This window comes from Podarcis cretensis, assembly GCF_951804945.1.
Source record: "Podarcis cretensis genome assembly, chromosome: 14".
Taxonomy (NCBI): domain Eukaryota; kingdom Metazoa; phylum Chordata; class Lepidosauria; order Squamata; family Lacertidae; genus Podarcis; species Podarcis cretensis.
In genome coordinates, this window is record NC_137183.1 from 28,336,384 (window position 1) to 28,360,463 (window position 24,080).

Below are 24,080 nucleotides of genomic sequence, written 5' to 3' on the forward strand. Positions count from 1 at the left end.
ACTGAAACTTGTGGATGTCTTGTTCCTTCTGCCCTCCCTCTCTGAAACTGCATCGGTTTATCCTTCCATCCAGCTGCATCCACCAAGGCCAGTCTGGGCCTTTGTGGCAAGCCTTTGAAGAGCATCCTCAAATCCCTCTGCCCAGATATTTGGTCCATCAAGAGTTAAGAGGAGGGTGTCGCAGGGGAGGCTGAGTGTCGACCCCCGCCCTCCTGGGCTGCTGCTGCTTCTGCTCTCCCCCTGGAGTTTCATTTTGCTGGTTTCTCTCTCTCTCTCCGCTCCCCCCCACCCCGGCTTGGCTCTTTCCCCCTTTTCTTTCTTCCTGCCTCTCTTCCTGCAGAGGAGGCTCCGTCCCTTCTTAGTACACAGTCGGACAGAATCACACACACACACCCCGGAATAAACTAAGGGCAGCTTAACCAGATTGTGCCAAAGGGGAGGGGAGGGGGGAGGGGTGGTCCTTTGCTCTTCCTGTAACCACTGACGCTGATTCCTCTGCAGGGGAAAATCCAGAGGCGGTTTCTCCGAGCCACCCCGCCCGCCCGCGTGCTCTCTCTCTCTCTCTCTCTCTCTCTCTCTCTCAGGAGGGGGGGAATAGCAGCGCCCTCCCGCTTCCCCGCTTGCCTGCTGGAGAGCTGCCTCACTCCTCCTAGACAACTTTCTGCATGACTGTCTCTAAGGTAAGGACCTGCCTTCCCTTGCCTCGGCTGTCATCCAGAGGCGGTGGTCAGGGTGGGGGGGGGCGCTCTCCGTCAGCTCAGCGCCCGTTGCTGGGGTCCTCTCGGCGGCTGCCTGCCCGGGATGGGGGTCCCTAGCAGAGGCGCCTTCCCGGCTGCAGACCGGCCTCCAGGTCCAGTCCTTTTCGCAGAGCTGGCATTGGGTGCCTCGTGATTTTCTGCAGCTCCCTTTTTTTTAAAAAAAATTGCAAAATCAGGAAGGGTCTTTGGCCAGTTTTTCAAGGAAAGGCCCCCGAGTGTGAGCAAGCGAGGTGGTGTCGCTTGGGCTTCCTTGCATCAGCAGAGCTTTGCGAGCGCCTTTGCACAGGGGGAGATTGTGCAGTAGATATACTGCATTTTTAACCCTTTCGGAAGCAGCCAGCGTGCCCGCTCCACAGTGGCGGCAGCTGTTGCCCGGTGTGGTACGTGCGTTTTTGCCGTGTGCAAGACTTTCTTTGCTGCTCTCTCCGTTTGGCTTCCCGTGGTTGCTGTGACACGTCCCGCTTTGGCTTCGCATTAGCCCAACAAGGGAAGGGAAAGCTCCCAGCTCTCCAAGTTCTGCTTCTGACGGAGATCCAGCGCGTTTTCCCCATTCCTGGGAGGGCGTTTTTGTAATATAAAAAGACTTCTGGGTAGGGTGCTTGGGGAGTCCTCCCACAGGTGGCTGTTGGGGAAGGAAGTCTAATTGGGGGGGGGGCATGGAAGAGGGAGGGCAAGGGAGTTTGCCCTGGGATGGAGCAGTTTAAACTAGCCTTGCCCAATCCTCCTGCTTCATTGGCACAAGCGTAAAACCTGCTCAGCTTTACATGCCAGTCAAACGATTAACTGCAGATACTTGGAGGTGAGTTCAAAATCCAGCCTTCCTGAGTTATAACCAGAGAGTCCCCCTGACCTCAGTTGATCAAAACTGCAAAATGGGATCATTCAGGGTTCTTATGACCTACGCAAGGATTGTATATCAGCACATTGAGTCCCAAAATATCTTAAGCAGTAACCAGTAGTTTCAAGGATGGTTCTGAGTTACTTTTAAATGTGTTTCATGTTGCTGTACGCTATCTTGATGTTTTGTGAGAGATCAGTATAGAAATACTTCTATAAATAAAGACGAATAGTGCATCCCTCAAAATCTGAGGGTTCTTGGAGTCAGTTCCCTTAACCTGGAAGAGTTTGCCCACACGTGCGGAATGAGAAAGCAGGGAAGGGAATTTGAAGGGAGATGACCCAGAGGTCCCTGCTTTCTGGAGAGACTTTGCAAGGCTATACCATACAAAGGAGCCAGCTTTACTGTTTCAGTCTTGGGGATTTTTTATCACTTTCTTTGATAGCGTGTGGTCTCTCCTCCCTGTTTATCAGGCTGAAAATTCCCTTTTCCTCTTAAGTGAAAAGTTTTGCTTGGTGCTTCGGTCTGACTGTTTACTGGGGTCTGTGGCTTCTGTTCCAACGTGATATGAGAGAGGCCACGTTGGCTGGGGAATTAGACAAAGCTATCTCAAATTTGACAGCCTTTACAGTGTCAGCAACCCTCCAGCCTCGTGCTAACTCTAGGAACACCTACTGAATTTAGTAGTTTTGTAGTCTTGTCTTCCGTTTTGCAGAGCTCTGCCCTTGCAAGTTGAGGGCCCTGCAAAGCAGTACCCAGCAAGGGACTAAAAAACAGCTGTTGGAAGTTAAAATCAGCTACTAGCCTGCCACGTGCTCTGGAAAAGTGTTTTGCACATGCACAGAGGCCTCTGTAGCTCAGGAAGAGGGAACCTATCCCTTTTCATTCCTTTGCATTTCTACCCACACAGCATCACCGATTCTCAAGGTGTGACACACTGCTGGATGTTCTCAGCTGGGCAATACTTTTTGTTGCCGCGAGACACAGTGCAAGTGGGCAGGTATTGTAGAACAGGGGAAGCATTCATCTGTGATCCCATCATGTCCAGGTTCCTTCAGCATCTTTTCTGTATATGAGAGACAAGGAGAACCTGGATGTTGGGGGTGCCTGAGTCATATGTTCTGCCCACGCCCTGCTTCTTTTAATCTAAGTAGGGAACCTGTAGTACACCCTGCTGGCCAGCCTCAGTCTGGTGCCCTCCAGATATTTGGAACTACAACTCCCAACAGCCCCAGCCATCATGGGTCCTGTGGCTGATGGGGGCTGCAGTCCAAAACATCTGGAGGGCACCAGCTATGGGGAGGTGGTACCATGCCTGCCATTGCAGACATTTTATGCTGCTGCTGCTGCACTATCCATTCAATGAGGTTTCTGCAGGTGAACTTCCTGGGCAGCTGAGCTCAACGTTTCACGGTCCTGTAATGAAGCAACTTAGACTTCTCTGCAAATGAAGGCCTTGTTTCCTTGTTTCCAGCGAGGCTTCCATATACAATACAGTAGGTCTGCAGCTTACACAGGGTTACAATTTGGAGATCATACCTGAAGCCAAAATTGCATATAGTCAAAACCTACTGGGTTCAATGGCAGGTGGGATTGCCAAAGTCATTTTCGTTTTCATTTTGCTACTCTCATAAAATTAAATGCATGCAAATTGCAGGCATAGTGAACCAATATTAACCCCCTCAGGAGAAATTTAACAGTTTGGCTTCTAAGTATTTACTTTTTTCATTTCTTTTTTTTAAAGAGTTTACCCTGCCCATATTCTTTTCTTTCTTTCTTTCTTTCAAAAAATGCTTTGCAAGCATTAACTACTTCCTCTCTGGTCAGATCATCTGTGGGCATATTTTCTTGTTCTTTGGGCCCAAAGGTGATCCTTGCATTTTCCACAATCTCATTACTCCTCACATCCAATCCAAACATTAAAATGTAAGAACTGAAGCTTTTTCTAAAGTGTGATGAAAGCACTCGCTTTAATCCACACATCTTTATCTTCTATGGTTTGGTGTCTGTTAAATTCCTTAAGCTGAGCAAATTATTATCTTTCACTTCCTTGAGTTAATTTTGACAGTTACCGCCGGTCTGGTCATATGCATGTTTACTTGGGAGCAAGTCCCACTGCTACATAGGATGTATGGCATTCTTAAGGGGGTAAAAGGACTGCACTTCTGCAGTCAAATGGGTGTGTAGTTTAGTATCAGGCACACAAGGTGACTCCACCTTGGAATCTTTATTTTCACTTTAAAAAACCACCAAGTTTCTAGCCCTTATGATTGAGGACAAAACTTGAAAATGGGTGAGCAGTATCCAGAGAAGTCAAAGAATCTAGAAAGAAGCTAAGCAGGTATTTTGGGTGGTTCTGGAGTGGGGAAGCCTTTTAACACTTTATAAAGCTCTTTCCTCCTCCCTAGCAGAGAACACCTGAGAGGTGACCACACCGAGTTAAAACTGTTAAGATGTCACCTATGATTAATCCTACCTTGACCTGGTACTGATAGCACACAGATGCTAAAAATAGGAGGGCAACCTAGAATCTCTCAACAGAGAGGGTACTTCTATTGATGAAGCTCATTAGAAGAAATCTCCCAAGTTAAAAATGGAAACAGCCCTGGGAGATTGTCACCTAAACTGGCGGTGGGTGTGGGTGTTTGATGTGAGTGGGGTTTACAAGAAGAGCAAAACAGCCAGATTATTAGTAAAAACAGTTAAAACATTCAAAAAACTTAGACCAGCAATAAACTAAAAACACACCCATGTTCTAAATATCTGGGTAGGCTTGTCTAAACAAAAATGCTTTCAGTAGGTGCTGAAAAGAGTACAGTCAAGGCAGGGAGTTCCAAAGTGTAGGTTCTCCACATTGATTTCTTGCAATGGAGAAAGGGTAGGGAAGGGAAGCTCATACCCTCCAACATTTTTCTGATGACAATAGGAACGTTCTATTTAATAATAATAATAGTTTTATTTATAACCAGCTTATCTGCCCCAGCCACTCTGGGCAGCTTCCAACATTTGTTAAATATTAAAAACTTCCCTATACAGGGCTGCCTTCATGTGTCTTTTAAAGGTATAGTTACTTATCTCCTTGGCTCGGGTGTCACATATCTCCATACCCTCCAACATTTCTCTGCTGAAAATAGGGACATCCCAAGAAGACGTGGGACATTCCAGGATCAAATCAGAAACTAGGACAGCTTCTGTAAATCTAGGACTGTCCTTTGGAACACTTAGAGGGTCTGGGAGTTTGGGAGTTCACAAAACGCCTGTCCTAGACTTTGCCTTTTCAGTGCTGGGGTTCAGCCACTGGTACAGATGCAACTGGCTTCCGATTGGCCACTGCAAGAACAGGATGATGAACTAGCTAGGACTCCTTTGGCCTGATCCTGCATTCAGGCTCTTCTAATATTCTTGCTTTGGGGGAAAGGGGCACCAATTGCTCTTCCCCAGTCAGCAAAATGAGCCAGCTCACGAGCTGTAGGGATGATGTCCTACAAAGCAGAGTAGGAATGGTGATTTATCAGAAATAGGAAGAAGGTTATCAGCAGTGCTCTACCTGGTTTGATACTGGGGTGGGGGCAGGGGAAAAGCATCCCATGTGGGTAGGAAATGCATCCAGAGAAGCTGGATGTGTTACCTAAAATGTGCCCCACTAGTGGCATTAATCCATCAATGTTTAACTACTCATTGATCCATTAAAACTGCACCGTCAAAAGACCTAAATAGCATCCCAGTCTTTGGAATGCCAGCTTTCCCCTTTCCTCTTCTTATTTTGTAAGATGGGCATGTATGGAGAAAGGCGTTTTTCCAGTGCGTAGTTAAACTGTGGAACTCACTGCCACAGGAGGCAGTGATGACCACCAATCTAGATGGCTTTAAGAGGATTAAATAAATTCATGGAGGAGAGGGCTATTGATGGCTGCCATCTGTGATAGCTATGCTCTGCCTCTGCTGTCAATAGGAAGGACCATGGCTCATTGGTAGAGCATCCGCTTGCATGCAAAAGACCCTGGGTTCAAACTCCTGCACTTCCAGGGAAGGCTGGGAGAAACCCCTGTCTGAAATCCCAGAGAGCTGCTGCCATTCAGTGTAGACAATACTGAGCTAGATGGACCAATGATCTATCACACCCTATATATTGCAGTGAGCAGAACAGTGGAATGGGAAGCAATGGGGTTACTTTTCGTTCTTTTACGGGGGGGGGGGGCGGGAACCCAAATACACAAGACTGAGGCAGAAATGTATGGAGCGCCTTCTGGGCAAATTAAGATAGCTGGCAGAGGTATGTGTGGATGAATCAGTTTCTCTGAGTTTCTTCTTTTTCCAGTTCATTTCACACCATTTCTGTATTAAGAAACTTTTTAAGACAGTGTTTTTATATGCATTTCTCCACCCTACGCATTTTTGCAAGCAATGTACTTTCCTCCCCCTCATGAATACTTGCATTTTTTGTGCAAACTTTCTTCTAAAGACAGTTCCCCTGATCTGCCACTCCCTAACACTTTCAGAAGTCTGTAGGAGAAGTGAGGTCCAGCCTATTGCTTATTTGCATAAGGGGTGCACCATATATTGAATCTCTCTTTCAGAAGGAAGGAGAGGCAGTCAGTCCTTCAGGACCTGCAAAGCAGCCTGCATAACAGCTCTGAAAACTCAGTCGTCCTGCACCTATCCCAGAGCCCACCCATTACTCCACCACTCTGCTTACTTCCCTGATTCCTCCTGGCAGCTTGCTTGCACTTCTGGCTTTGCGACTGGGTGTAGTGAGATATCTTATAAATAGAAAAGTCAGTTAAAGTAAAGGTAAAGGGACCCCTGACCATTAGGTCCAGTCGTGGCCGACTCTGGGGTTGCGGCGCTCATCTCACTTTATTGGCCAAGGGAGCCGGCGTACAGCTTCTGGGTCATGTGGCCAGCAGGACTAAGCCGCTTCTGGTGAACCAGAGCAGCACATGGAAACGCCGTTTACCTTCCCGCCAGAGTGATACCTATTTATCTACTTGCACTTTGATATGCTTTCGAACTGCTAGGTGGGCAGGAGCAGGGACCGAGCAACGGGAGCTCACCCCGTCATGGGGATTCAAACCGCCAACCTTCTGATCGGCAAGTCCTAGGCTCTGTGGTTTAACCCACAGTGCCACCCACATCCCAGAAAAGTCAGTTACCATACAGTAAATTTCATCTGGTGCTTCTTCTTTTTTTTCCAAATACATTTTTATTGAGGTTATGCACATAACAAACATACAAACAAATACAAAAGAAAAAAATATAACAAAAAAAAAAAAGCATCAAGATATACAAGCCAACTTTTTCCTCTCTCTAACTATACAAAGATAGATTAATCTGGCTTTTTCACAAAACAGTAAACGATTAAAAAAAAAAAAACACACACACACACGCAAAAACCACCTCCTGGACTTCCTTCCATCCTTTTGGTAAGTATCGAATATCTGCTTCCATTACGTATTTGATTTTTAATCTATAGGCCTAAATTCACACGCTGGTAGTATTGTTCTGACCCCGCCAATCACATTAAGCATTTATTCCAATATAGTTCCAGTATTTACTCCAATTTTTCAGAGATTTCTGTTCATCGTGGTCTCTTAATTTACCTGTTAATTTATCAAGCTCAGCATAATTTATCATTTTAATTTGCCAATCATTTATATTGGGGATAGTTTCCACTTTCCAATATTGTGCCAATAAAATTCTCGCTGCTGTGGTGGCATAGAGGAATATCGTTCTATCTTCTTTCTTAATATCTTTACCCGTCATTCCCAGCAAAAAGGCTTCGGGTCTTTTGGGAAAAGTGTATTTAAATATTCTTTTAAGCTCATTGTAAACCGATTCCCAAAAGCCTTTCATCTTTTTGCATGTCCACCATAGATGATATAGGTAACCCTCCACCTCCCCACATTTCCAGCATTTCTTATCTTTTAGTCTATACATTTTGGCCAACTTCACAGGGGTGTGGTACCACCTATATAGCATCTTCCAAACATTTTCTCTCAGAGACATACATGCTGTAAACTTTATATTACAATTCCACACTTCCAGCCACCTTTCAAAATCGATATTATAACCAAAGTCAATTGCCCATTTAATCATTGCCTCCTTCACCTCCTCGTCCTTTGTATACCACTCTAAAAGTATGTCATAGATTCTAGATAGGGTTTTGTTTTTACCTTCTATTACTTCTACATTGAATTTTGATTTTTTGTCATCAAAACCCAACTTCTTCTTGTCCTCTTTTAGCAAATCATTCACCTGGTGGTATTGCAACCACCCAGTGAATAGATTTTTTATCTCTTCATAAGGTCTAAGTCTTGGCCCTTGGTCTGTTTTTCTTAGCATTTCCTCATAGGTGGCGTTTTTTTCCTCCATGTTTGTTTTCTTCACCATTAAAGCCTCAATTGGTGAGATCCACCATGGGGTCTTTCTTTCAAGGAGATTTTTATTCCTTTCCCATGATTGGTATAAAGGTCCTCTAAAAATATGATTTAGAAAGCTCTTGTGGACCTTCACTTTCCCATACCAAAGGTACGAATGCCATCCGTACCAATTATTAAAGCCTTCTAAATCCAGTAGATCTCTATTCTCCAGTTTTATCCAATCTTTTAACCAAAGTATGCAGGCCGCTTCGTAATATAGACTTAGATCCGGGAGAGAAAAGCCCCCTCTTTCTTTTTTATCTATCAAAATTTTCATTTTTATCCGTGGCCTTTTCCCCTGCCAGATATACTTTGCCAAGACTCTCTGCCACTCTTTGCATTGTTTTAGGTCTTTAAGTATGGGGATGGTCTGGAATAGAAATAGCATTCTAGGCAGAATATTCATTTTGACAACAGCTATCCTCCCCAAAAAGGAGAGTTTCATCCTCCCCCAAAATTCCATGTCTTTCTTTATACTCCTCCAGGTGACATCATAGTTATCCTTATATAAATTTATGTTCTTAGCTGTGACCCATATCCCAAGATACTTCACTTTCTTAACTACTGCAATTTCCGTCCTTCTCTCTAAATCTATTATTTCTTCCTTTGTTAAATTTTTAACCAACATTTTGGTTTTATTTTTATTTATCTTAAGTCCTGCCACGGTTCCAAATTCGTCAATCTTTAGTAAAGCTTCTTTTACACTCTTTTTTGGGTCTTCTAAAGTTAGTACGATGTCATCTGCAAAGGTCTTGATTTTATATTCCCTCTTTCCTACCTGCACTCCTTTTATTTCTGTTGCCCCCCTCAGTCTCTCATTCAGTACTTCTAGTACCGTTATAAACAGTAAAGGGGACAGGGGGCAACCCTGTCTAGTTCCTTTATATATACCAAAATATTCTGTTGTGGTGTTGTTTATTACCAATTTTGCCTTCTGTTCCTTATATATTGCTTCTATCCCTCTTCTAAATTTCTCTCCCATTCCCATCGTTTCCAGACTTTTCTTCAAGAACTCCCATGAGATGTTATCAAACGCCTTTTCAGCATCTATAAATACCAAGGCCGCTTGTCTGTCTATACTCATATCCAAATATTCAATAATATCTATCAGATTCCTTACATTTTCCCTTAATTGCCTCCCTGGAAGGAAACCCGTTTGATCTTTATGTATTTTGTTGTTCAAAACCTTTTTTAGTCTTTCTGCCATTATATCTGTGAATAGTTTATAATAATTATTTAATAATGAAATTGGCCTATAGTTTTTCACTTCCAGAGTATCTGCATCTTTTTTAGGAATCAAAGTAATATATGCTTCCTTCCAGGTGTTCGGGATCCTTCCTTCCTTTAATATATTATTCATCACTTCTCCTAGCACTGGGGATATTTGGTTACTTAGTGTTTTATAATATTTGGCCGAAAGGCCATCTGGCCCTGGGACTTCCCCACTTTTCATCCTTTTAATAGCCTTTTTTATCTCTTCTTGAGTAATTGTCTGGTCTAATATCTCATTTTCTTCTTTTGAAATTCGTTTTAGGTGATGCACTTGTAAAAAGTGGTCTATTTCTTGCTTTGTTTCCTTTCCTCTTTTATATAAATCCTTGTAATATTTTTGAAATATCTTTCTTATCTCTTTTGGCTCTTCCACAATCCTTTCTCCTTCCCATCTGGTGCTTCTATAAAGCTCTACATCTGTGCCAGCTTTGGAAAGTTTGCATCCTAAGCTTTGGATGGGCAATTGAACTTCTCTGGCTGATATTTCTAACAACTAGCCCAGACTCCAGTTCCCATCAGCCCCAGCATCATATGGTCCAAAACATCTGGAAGGCACCAGGAGGGTAGAATAGTCACTTCTCCAGAGTTTTCCTAGCTACGTTCTCACATTTGCATCACATCTTCCGTACCTGGCTTTTATATTCCATTGTCGTGGCTGCCAAGAGGAGTTTGAGAGGATTGGGTGCACATCACCTGTGCCTTGTAGACTGAAAAACCAGAGAAAGGCAGCTTGGGGTTATTAGGGCATCCCAGCAGACCTAATGTGGGCATGGCCAGATTTGCACACAGCACCCCTTCTGTACAAAATAGTACACTCTGCTTCTTCTTACTTGCCCATCATATATCCGTACATATCTCAGTTGTCTGAGGGGATGGCTCTGAGCTTGGGGGGCCTGGTACAGTTCTCCACTCGTTGCCCCTCTTTCATCAGCCCTGACTGACCCATTGTAACTTGTCAAATAATAGGCACAGTGTCTCCCTCCCATTCAGGCTGATCAGGCCTTTTCCTACACAGCCTTTGGGCATGGGGGTGGGGTGGACAAAGATCTCTGGGGAATCCTCCACCTTGCAAGTATGTTGAGAAGGATATACTCCAAGGACCCCTCCAGACTAGTGGGTGGGTTTTTTTGGGGGGGTGCAATCCGCAGCATGTCATTGTTGACGTTCTTCCTCCTTCCTTGGAGGTTTTTAAACAGAAGTTGGTCATCTGTCATAGATTCTTTAGCTGAGATTCCTGCATTGGAGGGGGCTGGACTAGATGGCCCTTGGGGTCTCTTCCGACTGCAATTCTGTGATTGAATAAGAGGCATCTGGGGTGGGTTTATACAGGATCATCCACACATCAATCCACTTTACTGATAGCTGTGTGAATATTTCCCCATTTTTACCACGTTATTGTCATCTTGCACTGTAGTGTAACAAAAGTGGGACAACAGACAAACCGCAGAACATTTGTAGAATATAAATTTATAGATTGGAAATCTGGAACTATACTTGACGATCAGATAATGTTGATAGTCTTTACTTGGATTTCGTTATTTCAACTCATGACATGAGCAACTATTTATTCTACATGCCTATTTTATAGTTTTGCTTTTCATATGTTCATTTTCATCTGTTGTTATAATTGCTCTTTGTTTTATATACATTATAAAATGAAACAATAATGATAATAATTACTCCTCCTCCCTGCCCTCTCCCCCACCCCCTGTTACAGGATTTTAGCAGTGAACTATGGGATGTGCACTGAACAGAAACAAAGCTGTGTGTCTGCCCTGAATCTTTTGCAGGCACAACTAGTATTGAAAGCAGGATTGTGTTCTCACATCCTCAATACTGTCATGAGCACAAATCATCATTGAACGCACTATAAAAAGGATGCCAGGAGGAGAGGCCCTGATTCAGCGGGCGTTTGTTCCTCCTTACACCTTCCTGAGTGGAATATTTCACAGAAAATGATGCTGTTTCTTTCTCTCCCTCAGTCTGTCCAGACTTTGTTATAAGCTGCTTTGTGTAGAAATGGTGGAGAGGGAGGGAAGACAACACCAATTGGGGACGAACAGGTCTTTCTAATCCTCAAGTGAAGAGAACAGAAGATGGATTCAGACTAGCAGGTGTCAGTTTCTAGCTCCTGCACATAACTAATGCAAGCTAAGGGTACATTCCATGCAGGAGACTGCATGAATTCATGTGTTGTCATGGGTAATGGGCATGCATGTACATCTCTCCCAGTGCGTCTTCCAAGCCTCTAAATTGCTGGTAGAATTTCTGTGTATCTGTTGTTTTCTGCTCAGCTGCCCATGGAAAGGGAGAAAGGCTGGCCCAGTTAGATTCTCCAGGTGTTTGGGGAGGGTTCTCGAGGGACCGAACCCCCATAAACGTAACTCTGTCCTGCTTATTTTCTCCTTCTTTAAAGTGGCTTGTAAATGGAACGTAGTGATGGGCCTTTGTTGAGCTGAAGTGTTTCATTTCTCAAGCAATTTTGAATGCACATGTTCTGCTGTGAAACTGATGATGAGTGGATGTGAAGTTCCACTAACATCAGCCTTCCTTTACCTACTGCCTTCCAGATGTGTTGGACTTCAACTCCCTTCAGCCCCAGCCAACATGCCTGGGAGTTGTAGTCCAACATAACTGGAAGGTGGCCGGTGGGCGGGTGGATTCCTGCCCTAAAAGTACAGTGCAAGTGTATTCATTAAATGAGGAATAATTTGTGGATGTACCATGAACAGCGATCCGGCCTCCAGCTCTCTGTTGCCAGCCCCAAACAAACGCTTTGCATGATCAGAGTTGCAGCAGCTGTAAGCTGATGTATGAGTGGCAGATGTGATAAGAGCCTATGAAGTTCCTGGCTGGATCAGGCCATTGGGGGCTCATCTGGTCCAGCATCCTGTTTTCACAGTGATCAACCAGATGCCCCAATGGGAAGCATTCAAGTGGGACCTGAACCCAAGAGCCCTCTCCCCTCTGTGGTTTCCAGCTAGTGGCATTCAGATGCATTGCTGCCTCCAGCCAAGCAGGCAGAGCACAGTAGCCATTGATAACCTTTTCCTCCATAAATTGGTCCAATCTGTTTTTAAACCCATCACTGCCTCCTGTGGGAGAGGGCTCCATACAACGGTGTACTACTGCGTGAAGATGTCCTTTCTTCTATATCTCCTGAATCTCCCAACGTTCATCTTCACTGGATACCCACGAGTTCCAGTGTCATGAAAGAAGGAGGAGAACTTTTCTCTAGCTACTTCCTCCATGCCATGCATAATTTCATATGTGTCTATCATGTCACCTCTTACATACCTTTCCTCTAAAATAAAAAAGGCCCAAACTGCAACCTTTCCTCTTAGGGGAGATTCCATCTCCTTGATCTTTCGGTTGTCCTTTTCTGAACTTTTCCAAACTCAATAATATCCTTTTTGAGGTGAGGCGACCAGAACCGTACACAGTATCCCAAATAGCAACCCAGTCAGATGGGTGGGTTATAAGAAATATTATTATTAATCATTTTTATTAAAATTTCTGTTTTACAATTTAGAATACTCATTTAAACATCCTTAAAATATCAATGACTTCTCTTCTTCTCCTTCCATGGTTCATTTTGCATATCATGAATCCCTGCATATTTTACATAAAGTAAACCATTCAGCATTCCATTATTACATCCATCAAAACTTATATACACTGTGGAATTTATCTTAATGCTGCCAACATTTTCAAGTGTACACAATTTCCCTCCATATATTCAATAAACATTTTCCAGTCTTTTCTAAACGTATGTATGGGTGGGTAATAATAATAATAATGATGATGATGATGTCACTACATAGCATTGTATAATAGCATTCAGATACTGGCAGTTTTATTTTCAATTCCTTTTGCAAATATCCCCAGCATGGAATTTGACTTTTTCACTGGGTGGACATCTTCATCGAGCTATGGACTATGACCCCGAGGCCTTGTTCCTGACTTGGGGCTGGGAATCCCATTTCTCCCATTTTTATTTTGGTAGTTGCTGCTTCTGACACACCTATTTTGAAGGAAGCTCTCCAGCAAGTCTGTTGGCCATCTCTATCCTGTTGCCCCGGCAGCGATTCTGCTTGCCAGACTGAGTCTTTCTGAGGGATCTTTGGAGCAGCAGATCGTTGGCGCAGTTTGTCAAACCACTTCTATTTAAAAAGAGAAAGGAAGGGAGAAGCTCCTCAAAGGAAAAGGCCATTTTTCTTCCTGCTCACACCGCCTGGTGCTCAGCTGCTAAACGTATCAAGGCAGAAGTTGTTCTGGGTTCAGCGTGGGGCTCACCAGCCCTAAGCTGGGCCTCTAGAAGATTCTTCTTATCCGTGGTCCACTGTTGACACTTGAGCTGAATAATGGCCGTCTCCTGTTGAGGCACACAATAAATACACAAACAGAAGCAAACTTGGATGTTAAATTTGGGAGAGGCAGTGCTTGGCTGAAATCGCAGAGCTGTTTGTATAGTGCAGTCATTCACAGGCTGGGTTCCGTTCAGCCGGAAAAGATGCCCTTTGTAATACTAGCCAATGTTTTAACTGTACGGAGCGAATATCGGTAGAGACCAGGATAAGGCGGGTCTGTACTCAGCCTCTTTGTCTGCAATACAGTTGCCAGCATCTGTGAAGCAGGGGGTTGGCCGAGCATGCAAAATGCTAGCTTCTTCTGTTACCAGACCATTGGCTTATCTGTCCTGTATGGCCACACTCACAAGCATTTAAAGCGCTCTGGTACCACTCCAAACAGCCATGGCTTTGTCCAATAATTGTGGGAGCTTTAGTTTGTTAAGGGTGCTGTTAGGACGCCCCTGTTCCCCCCAAAAAACTACAATTCCCAGAGTCAGAGGAGCCACCTCCTAAGGCCTGAGGTCCCTTCACCTCCCCCCAATAAAATATTTTAGGGGACTGGCTCCCCCTCAAAGTTGATGAGCATTGCCCTTCAAATAGGGTGTCTGTGTGCCGCATCTTGTGATTGATTATACAGGATGGGCCTTACCTGCCTCCCCCCTATGTTATTTATGTTTGACACCCCTGCCCACAGTGGTTTAACAATCAATCCTTCTTTCCATGGAACTCTGGGAATTATAGCTTTTTTGGGGGGGAACTGGGGTGTCCTAAGAACTCTCAGCACCCTTAACAAACCACAGCACCCAGAATTCTTTGAGAGAAGCCATGATTGTTTCATAGGATATCATAGTGCTTTAAATGTAGGGTTTAAATGTGGCCTAAATGCAGTATGTCCTGGCTGGGGCTGATGGGAGTTGTCGTCAAAAACATCTGGAGGGCACCAGATTGGGGAAGGCTGAAATATCCAGATTTGCAGAGGGGTCTCTAGGGTCATTCCTACCAGCTGTTACCTGAAGGCTGAATCAGGGCTTTCTACTTGCAAAGTCCATAGTTAAACTGTGGAACTTAAACCCACAAGAAACAGTGATAGCCATTAACCTGGTAAAGGTAAAGGTAAAGAGACCCCTGACCATTAGGTCCAGTCATGACCGACTCTGGGGTTGCGGTAGACATCTCGCTTTATTGGACGAGGGAGCCGGCGTACAGCTTCCGGGTCATGTGGCCAGCAGGACTAAGCCGCTTCTGGCGAACCAGAGCAGCGCACGGAAATGCCGTTTACCTTCCCGCCAGAGCGGTACCTATTTATCTACTTGCACTTGGACGTGCTTTTGAACTGCTAGGTTGGCAGGAGCAGGGACCGAGCAATGGGAGCTCACCCCGTCGCAGGGATTCGAAGCTCGACCTTATGATCAGCAAGTCCTAGGCTCTGTGGTTTAACCCACAGCTCCACCCGCGTCCCTCCAGCCATCAACCTAGATGGCTTTAAAAGAGGATTTGTGGAGAAGAGGGCTATCAATGGCTCCTAGCCACGCTTATGCTCTGCAACCACACTCGGAGGCATTAGTGCTTCTGAAAACCAGTTGCTGGAAATGACAGGAGGGGAGAGTGCTCTTGTGCTCAAATTCTGCTTGCAGGTTTCCCGAATCCCACAGGCCTCTGGCTGACTCCTGTGAGAACAGTGTGCTGGACTGGATGGGCCACTGGCCTGACCCAGCACACACTTCTAATGTTCTTAAAGCAAGTGCTCTGTCCTTAACTGTGGCTCCTTCTCAGTAGCAGGGGACCCAGTTTGTGTGTGTACATCAGGCCACTCTCTGGACCTCCTGGCGCATCTCTTGCAAATGCATCATCAGCCTTGCTGCTGAAGGCAAAATTAAATCAATGAGTAGTTGATGTGCATTTGTGTGCGTGCGCATGAGGTGTGTTGCCATAGGAACTGGGTTGCAGAGCACCCTAATTAACTCTGTCATGAACCTCATGCAACAAGGTTAGGAGGGCAGTTGCTGCAGGGGGGTGGGCAGGAGATACATGAGTCTGCAGCACAAATGGGGGGGGGGGTAGCCTTGTCCAGATAGATCTTGTGGGAGGGGGAGATTCCTAGCCTTCTGCTGCTCACTGTTCTTGCTAGAAATAATGCTCTGTCTTTGATGTCTTTATTTTCCCACATTTCTTCCAACACGGAACTCGAAGCAGCGTATACATTTCTATATTTCCATGTTTGCATTTCAGTTTCCCCCTATTTATTGCATTCCTGCCCCACTTTTTCCTCCTGTGAGTTCATTTGCAGTTCTCTTCCTCCCACCCTCATTCTATGCTCACAAGAACCCCGTGAGGTAGAATAGGGTGAGAAGGGTGAGCTGGCTCAAAATATCATCACCCAGGGAGCTTCACGGCTCCCATTGGGATTTGAACCAGGGCCCCAGAGTCCAGCACTCAAACCACCATTTAAAAGGGGAGGGGGAATGGAAATGAAAATTGCAAGAAAGGAGATTCTGACTAAACAGTAGGAAGAACTTCCTGGCGGTAAGAACTGCTGGGTTTCCGAAAGGCAGAGCTTTTTCCTGGATCTTCGGCAAGTCAATTGAAATTGCATATTTTTGGGGTTTCCTAAAAAAAAACTCAATACCTTTCGGGGTGTCCTGGTTTTTACTTTTTTGAAATATGGCAACCCTAAGTGGAATGGACTCCCTCAGAAGGTGGTGGACTCTACTTCATTGGAGGGTTTTCAACAGAGGTTGGTCCCTCCCAATTCTACAATTCTGTGATGCAGGCCTGTTTGCTCATTTCCAATGGGCCCTGCATGGACTGCATGTCTTCAGGGTGAAGTTGGAGAATGCTTGCCAGGATGTTTGTTTCGCAAGCCCTGCAGCAGAGCTGGCTGCGTCTGCCCGTAGACTGGCAATGGAAGTGGCACCCACACCCTGAGCCCATCTCATAGCCAGCTTGGCACAGGAAGTGGGGAATCTGTCCACTGGGTGCCAGCAGAGTGATGGAACCAGCCTCATCAAAATGGGCATCAGTGCCTTGGTGTATTAAGAAAACAATAGAAACATCTGCCCCCTCAAAAAAAGGGGGGAAAGCCCAATATGCAGTTGTCCTTTTCCTGCTCCTTTTTGAGTTCCTAAACAGGGCTGCTTCTTCCCCATCCCCCCACAATCTTCGTATTACATTAAGGATTGGAATATCTTGAGTTGGAAAGTAAGCCTATTTGGCTACATCCAAATGCATTTGTAATAATGTAGATGTAGCACATTCCTGTATGTTCAGGGATCGTTCCAGCCCTGCATGCACACCATTCATTTAAATCACACGGCTTTAAGGAGGATATTGACAAGCCGGAACGTGTGCAGAGGTGGGTGACCAAGATGATCAAGGGTCTGGAAGCCAAGCCTTGTGAGGAACGGTGGAGGGACTTGGGGATGTTTGGCTTGAGAGAAGAGAATGATCTCCATCTTCAAATATCCAAAGGGTTGTCACATGGAAGATGGAGCAAGTTTGTTGCCTACTGCTACAAATGGTGGGACCTGAACCAAAGGGTTCAAATGACAAGAGAGGAAATTCTGACAGAACTTTCTGACAGAGCCATTTGTCAGTCAAATGGAGTACCTTGGAAGGTGGCGCACTCTCCCTCACTGGAGGTTGTTAAGCAGAGATTGAATGGCCATCTGCATTGCAGGGGGTTGCACTAGATGATACCAGATGCAGGAAACCACAGTGAGGGGAGAGAGGTCTTGTGTTTGAATCTCGCACACATCATGTTGGCCACTGTAAGAACAGGATGCTGGACTTGATGGGCCATTGGCCTGATCCAGCACACTCTTCTTATGTTCTTAGTTTTTAAAAATCCCGCTATTCAGCCGGAAAAGGTTCTCAAGTAGCTTACGAATATCCATGAGAGAGAGCCTACCCTCAATCTATTTGAGATTGCTTGTCTCAAGATGATACGTACCCAGTACTAATATTTGCCTTCTAATATTCCCCCTGGAGTGAAACATTAAAGAGGGAACTGGGTAACTTACAAAGCAGAATAACAAACCAGAGCCAGCCTCCTGCAATGAGGATCTTGTTGTTTTCTTTTAATATTTAAATGGTTGCAGATCATGAAAGAAACACACATCAGCCTGCCCAAAGGATTTTGCACCCTTATAAACCTGCATAGTTCCCCTCTGCCAAAAGAAACAGAAAATTGAATTTCACGAAGAGAGGATAACTATGGTAGTCAGTATCAGCCCATGACCGGGGAGGCTAGTTCCTTAGGCCCATGAAGGCCCATGGATGGTATCTGACATTTGCCCAGGAATCGGGGCCTCTCTCTCTCAGGCTGAAGGAGGAGGGAGGGAGCTTGAGAATAATATTTTCCACCATCTCTGTCTCAAGCTGTATACATGTTTTATTGTATAAAAGGCAGAAGGATTACAGTGAACTGCTGGAGGTGTAAATGCCTGTCAGAATTTGAAAAGCTGGTCTGATGGCATCAAGTTCATAAATTTTGTGGAATTAATTAAACTAAACAGTTTTAATTGGGTTTTGAACAAATGTTGAATTAATTGTTTGAAATTTCATTGTGTTTTTATCTTCCTTAGTGTGTCGTGCAAAATGCTATTCTGAATACTGCTATTTGTAGAGTAGGAGAAACTAGGGAACCCAACGGGCGGTGATCCGAAAGTTTGCTCCTTCTGAATCTATTGCCCTTTAGTTCTGTGTAGACCCTGAATTCCAGCTTGATGAGAGAAAGAAATCCCCCCTCTGCACTGTTCATGACTATGGACCTCTTCAGTTGTATTTTTTCCTAATCTAAAAAGGCGCCACGCTTAGATCAGCCTTTGCCAACCTCGTGCCTTCCAGATGTTTTGGACTACATGTCTCCTGAGCCCCAGCCTGCATGACCATGCGCTTATCTGCCCCAGCATCATGTGACTGGTGGGATTATAGCCAGCGTTCAAAACTCCTATTGTTCTAGGTGCATTTTGCGACGGAATTTCATAAGGGTGAGCAGTTTCTGAGCTCTGGGTGCAATACTGCACCTAAGATTTCAGATTAAAACTGCAGAGTGGAAGGAAAGGAGGACCTTTTTCTACCTCCCCACTTCCAGCTCCTCTCTGAAGACTGGAGAAGAACCCCTCTTAAGAATATTAGGGGGGTGGGCAGGGGAAGGACTAGACCATGTGAAAAATGAAAATAATATTTTAGCTGCAGTTCATTCATTTTCAGCTTTGTATTCTTGTTATAAAAAGGCGCGCTTGTTCCGTTGTTGCACCCATAACCTAGGTTTAAGGTGCCATTTAGCTCCTAGCTTTCATATCTCAGTTTCTAACACAGATTATAGTGCAAAATATCTGGAGGACATGAGCTTTGCTTAACCAATAGTTTGCTGGACCCTGGGGGTCGACATCTTCTCCTTGCTCTGCCCTAGAATTGCTGTCGGGTCATCCTGAAACCTTCGCAATCTGTTTTCACAGGTTGATCTTTCAAAGGACATCACAGCTGCACTGGGGGGGGGTCTTTTCTTTTTCCTTGCGGGGTGGTGCGCATGATGCTGGTGGCCTCAGGGCTCCATCTGGGGGCAGGGCGGGTTTCTACAGCAGATAGAGGGGGCAGTTGCATCAGGTCCACCCAGAGAGTCGGTTCCCATTGCCCAGGCATCTCCCATCTGTCGTTCAAGGTCGCAGCATCAGATGGTGGAGACACGGGCATTGTTGCGCAGACTGCAGAGCCAGCTTGGCGTGGGTAGAGTCACGTCGGCTTCCTGCCGACATAGCATCTGGCTGTCTGTCACATCAGGAATGGTGGGGGTTTCCTCCCCCTCCTCCTCTGCTGGGGCACTGGAGGCTGCCAAAGGATGCTTAATTGCTAAAAGGAGATACGTTGCAGCTCAGTGCTGTCTGGAAACAACAGAATACTCCACCCTGCAATCTCTGCTGTGTGATGACTTTCTCTGCTTACTCTGTGGTATTGGAGAAAGACCTTTGAAGCTCTCTACAAGGCCCCTTTTCATCCATTCATATCCTCCAGAGTTCAAAGACCCTGGTAAGCCCAGGAACTGGAACCCCACTGCCCCAGACCAGGCAGGTATAGCCAACCTGTGTCCTTCAGATGTCATAGGACCACAACTTTCACCACCCCTGACCATTCATTGGCCATGGTGGTTGTTGGGGCTGATGGGAGAGAGGCCCCTTCCAGAGGACCTGTTTATTGAGTATCCATCCTGATTTGCTTGTGGGAAGGTTAGAAGATACTGTAGCCAGCAAATTTCATCCCATACTTTCCAATGCATTGACCTGCCCCATTGCTTAGTGAAAAAAGTCGGATATTTTGAGGAAGACTTCAGTGTAGATGTTGATCCCTGTGACACGCTTAAGCAACTTTAGCTGTGATTCCTGCATTGCAGGGGGTTGAACTTAATGACCCTTGGGATCCCTTTGTTGATCACACCTTCCAACTCTACAGTTCTGTGTTTCTATAAGTGCCAGCTGGCAAGCTATGTTTTGTTTTGTTTTGTTTTGTTTTGGAGGGGGACAAATCCAGTAGCCCTGAGCTGTGTCTCTTTCCACACTAGCCCTCCATTACTCATCTCTCTTAAGTGGCAGTCACAACCTGAATTCAATAAACGCAGATAAGCCATCGGTTTGCATCCACCTCCCCTGGGCTTTTGCTGCTGCTTCCCTCTCCGCTCCATCAGCTCCCGCCCCACCCCCGATGGCGATGAGATAATCCTTCTGGAACGTCTGCCCTGCCCGCCATGTCAAGCCAAGTGAAACAACAACAACAACAACACACACACTTTTTATTCAATTTCTTACCCCCCCCCCCCCGCCTTCCCTGTTCCCTGATCAGCTTATAACATAAGCATGGGACAAAAGCAGGCTGGAAGGAGCTTTTCACAATCAGTATGAATGCAAGTCCCGTCACCCAGTGAGCGATGGACAAAGTGGGCAACAATCTGCCCTGCCTGGCAATGGGAGAGGACCCATGACTTGTTGCTGGCTCCAAATCTAGCCAGAGGGAAAATGTCTCCATGGGAGAGCTGTGCCAATTTGGGGAGGAGGGCCAGTTATTGGCCTGGAAGGTGGCGGTTTTGCGGTGAATTTCTCCCTCAAACATAAGGCAAATTGGAAGACTTTGCTCCGAAACCTGGCTGGCTGGCATGCATGCCCCCTTGCTCTTCCACTTCACGGAGCTCCATGGGAATGGAGAATCGCCCTTTTCCCACCCTGAGAATATTATCCTTTGTCCACACGGGTTGGTGAGAATTCCTGTTGCCTGCCAGCTGAGGCCTTTGTATACTTAGGTCTTTTCAAACCAGGTTTTTTGATCTCTCTTCGGTGCAGCCACAGTGAAGTGAGGCTGACAGAATTCAGAGCATCCCAAAGCCAGGCGTGTTTGGTGCCTCGCCCAATACAAAAGGTCAAAGTGACTTGGATTTGTGAAGCCAACCTGTGCGCTACTTTTTCCCATTGATGACAGCAAAATTTGACAGGGTTGGGGGGGATAATAGCTTGCATTTCATAGCCTCTTTTTCGATATTTACATCCTTATGTACACCAGTGGTTAGCACACCAGACTAGGACCTGGGAGAGATCAGGGTTTGAATCCCCACTTGGCCATGAAGTTTACTAGATGACCTTGGGCCAGGCACTGCCTTTTTTCAGGAGTACGTGCAGGAGCCAGGCCCTGTGACCAGCAGGACTTCGCAGGACTGGGGCCTTCCTAAGTTTGTTCTGAAGAGGCAAGGTGCGGCCGCACAGGTGAGGCCAATTGGTAACTCACAGCACCTGGTGGCAAGAGCTGGGAAGGGATATAAGGTCAGCATTTCCCTTCGGCTCTTTGCCACAGCAACACATTCCCTGCCTTGGGCTCCTTGACCCTCAGACCCTTGACTTCATGACTCCTTGCTTCCTGACCCTTGGACCCTTGGCTACTTGACTCCCGGTTCTCTGACCCTCAGACTCTGGGCTTCCTGACTCCTGGCTTCATGGTCTCCCATTCCTGCTCCCACCCCACCATCTTGCCCCCGGTCCCGACATCCCCAGCCGGGACTTCAATTGCCCGTGAACCGGACTGTGACACTTTTGGCCTGACCTACCTCACAGGGTTGTGAGAATTAGGTGAGAAGGGGAAGGACAATGGACACTGCAGTGGCCTCCTTGGAGAAAAGGGTGGGATACAAATGCAATAAACAAATAAAATGAATAAGGTTCTAGAATAAGGGCAACCACTTCAGTAGGGTTGGACAACATCTTTGTCCTGTCAGTATGGTCAGAGAAGGTGCAGACAATACAGCCAAGCTTGACAGCGACTGAGGGGAGTTGTAATCCAATATACCAGGAGACCAACAGGTTAAGAACAGAAGAAAAGTCTGCTGGATCAGCCCAGTTGTCCATGTAGTCTAGCATCCTGTTCTCACAGTGGCCAAACAGAGGCCTGTGGGAAGCCCTCAAGCAAGATTCGAGCCCAAGAAGCCTCTCCCCTCCTGTGGTTTCCAGCAACTGGTATTCAGAATCATACTGCCTCCAACTGTGGAAACAGAACAGTAGCCCTCAATATTTCCTGCATGAATTTGTCCAATCTTTTTTAAAGCCATCCAAGCAGCTGGCAGCCATCACTGCCTCCTGTGGGAGTGAGTTCCACAGATTAACTATGCACTGTGTAAAGGCTTTTCTTTCTCCGTTCTGAATCTTCCACCATTCAGCTTCATTTATGTCTACAAGTTCTAGTTTTACGAGAGAGGGGTGCAGAAACTGTTCTCCATCCACAGAGCCAGTGTGGTGTAGTGGTTAAGAGTGGTAGTCTCGTAATCTGGGGAACTGGGTTTGTGTCCCCACTCCTCCACATGCAGCTGCTGGGTGACCTTGGGCCAGTCACCCTTCTCTGAAGTCTCTCAGCCCCACTCACCTCACAGAGTGTTTGTTGTGGGGGAGGAAGGGAAAGGAGAATGTTAGCCGCTTTGAGACTCCTTCGGGTAGTGATAAAGCGGGATATCAAATCCAAACTCTCACGTTCTCTATGCCACACATATTTTTTTTTTAAAAAAATTTAATACTTTTATTTTGCTTTAAACAAATACAGATAAATATAAACAACCAAAATTACAAAAGAAAAATCAATAATGATGATGATGATGATGATAATAATAATAATAATAATAATAATAATAATAAAGCTAAAAAAACTGCAAAAAATATCAAAGTACATGGCACAGAACATAAGCCATTATGGGAAAGAAAAAAGAAAAAAGGAAAAGGAAAGAAGGAGGTGGGGGGGGAGAGAGAAAAAGGGGAAAAAGAAGAAAAAAAGAGGAAGATGAGCCCAAAACACAAGAAGGCTCATCTATTGTATGCTTCCGTCAAGGTCACAACAGATCATTATTCTTATAAATTCTCTCTATCTGCATTCCAAGGAATCCCTCATCTTGGTATCAGGGAACATTTCCCTATGCCATGGATAATTTTATAAACTTCCATCATGACAACTCTTACAAGCTTTTCTCTGAGCAAAAATATGTCCCAAACGCTGCAGGCTTTCCTCAGGGGGGAGTCACTCCATTCCCTTGATCGTTTTGGTTGTCCTTTTCAGAACCTTTTCTAACTCTGCAATATCCTTTTTGAGGTGAAATGAGACAAATGGCCATGCTTGGCTGGGGCTGAAGGGAGTTGTGGTCCAATATATCAGGGAAAGGCTGGTTTAAACTCCAGCCCAGTTCTGAACTGGCTTCAAGATGGAGTGGATATTGTCTGCTTCCATGTTAGGACTCATTAGTGCTGCTGAGCTACTCATAGAATCATAAATTGTAGGCTTGGAAGGGACTCAAAGGGTTATCTAGTTCAGCCGCCTGCAATGCAGGAGTCACAACTAAAGAATTTTGGCAGCCCACTGCAAATGTCTTCAACCCCAGCAGTTTCACATGGCAATTAATGTAGTTCTCTGTCCCCCATCAAAATTTGGAAATGTCTTTTGCACAAGATGCAAATATATATATTTGTTCAGAACTCCCATTCAGCCCTGTCAATGTAACATTTCTTGCTGTTACTACCTCTTCTTTTTTTTAAAGTGGCTAATTAGTTTCTTCCTGTTCATTTGCCTTGCTGTGGTCTTCCTGACTTGCTGCTAATTAGTCAGTTTCTCTTCCTTGCTCAGGATAGGGGACCTTAATTACTGGTTTCCTCTTTGCAGCCAGAACAATTGCTTGCTAATTCAATGTATTCTATTTTGTAAAATTGCACTCATTTAAAGGGGGGGGGGGGACACTGCTGCAAGGAAGAAGCAAATAATTAAAGCTAACACCCCACCCCCATGGAACAGGAACTGACTAATTAAGGGAAATTCGGAAATGCCGCAACAATTGCATAAGAAGCAACTAAATATCTAACTTAATGGAAAGGGGTAAGCAGAGACCTACTAATTAAAGCCCTGAAAAGTCTCAATAGCAATTTGGGCAGATAAT

At 45.3% G+C, this 24,080-nt stretch overlaps 1 protein-coding gene across 1 annotated transcript in view; it reads left to right on the forward strand.

Moving 5' to 3' along the window:
• Nucleotides 1-360: 360 nt before the first annotated feature.
• CORO2B (coronin 2B) overlaps nucleotides 361-24,080 on the forward strand; it is a 77,810-nt gene continuing 54,090 nt past the window's right edge. Inside the window, exon 1 of the mRNA XM_079953028.1 lies at nucleotides 361-680. Coding sequence (XP_079809154.1) covers nucleotides 666-680 — 15 coding nt within the window. The 5' untranslated portion in view covers nucleotides 361-665. The remainder of the gene's footprint in view (nucleotides 681-24,080) is intronic.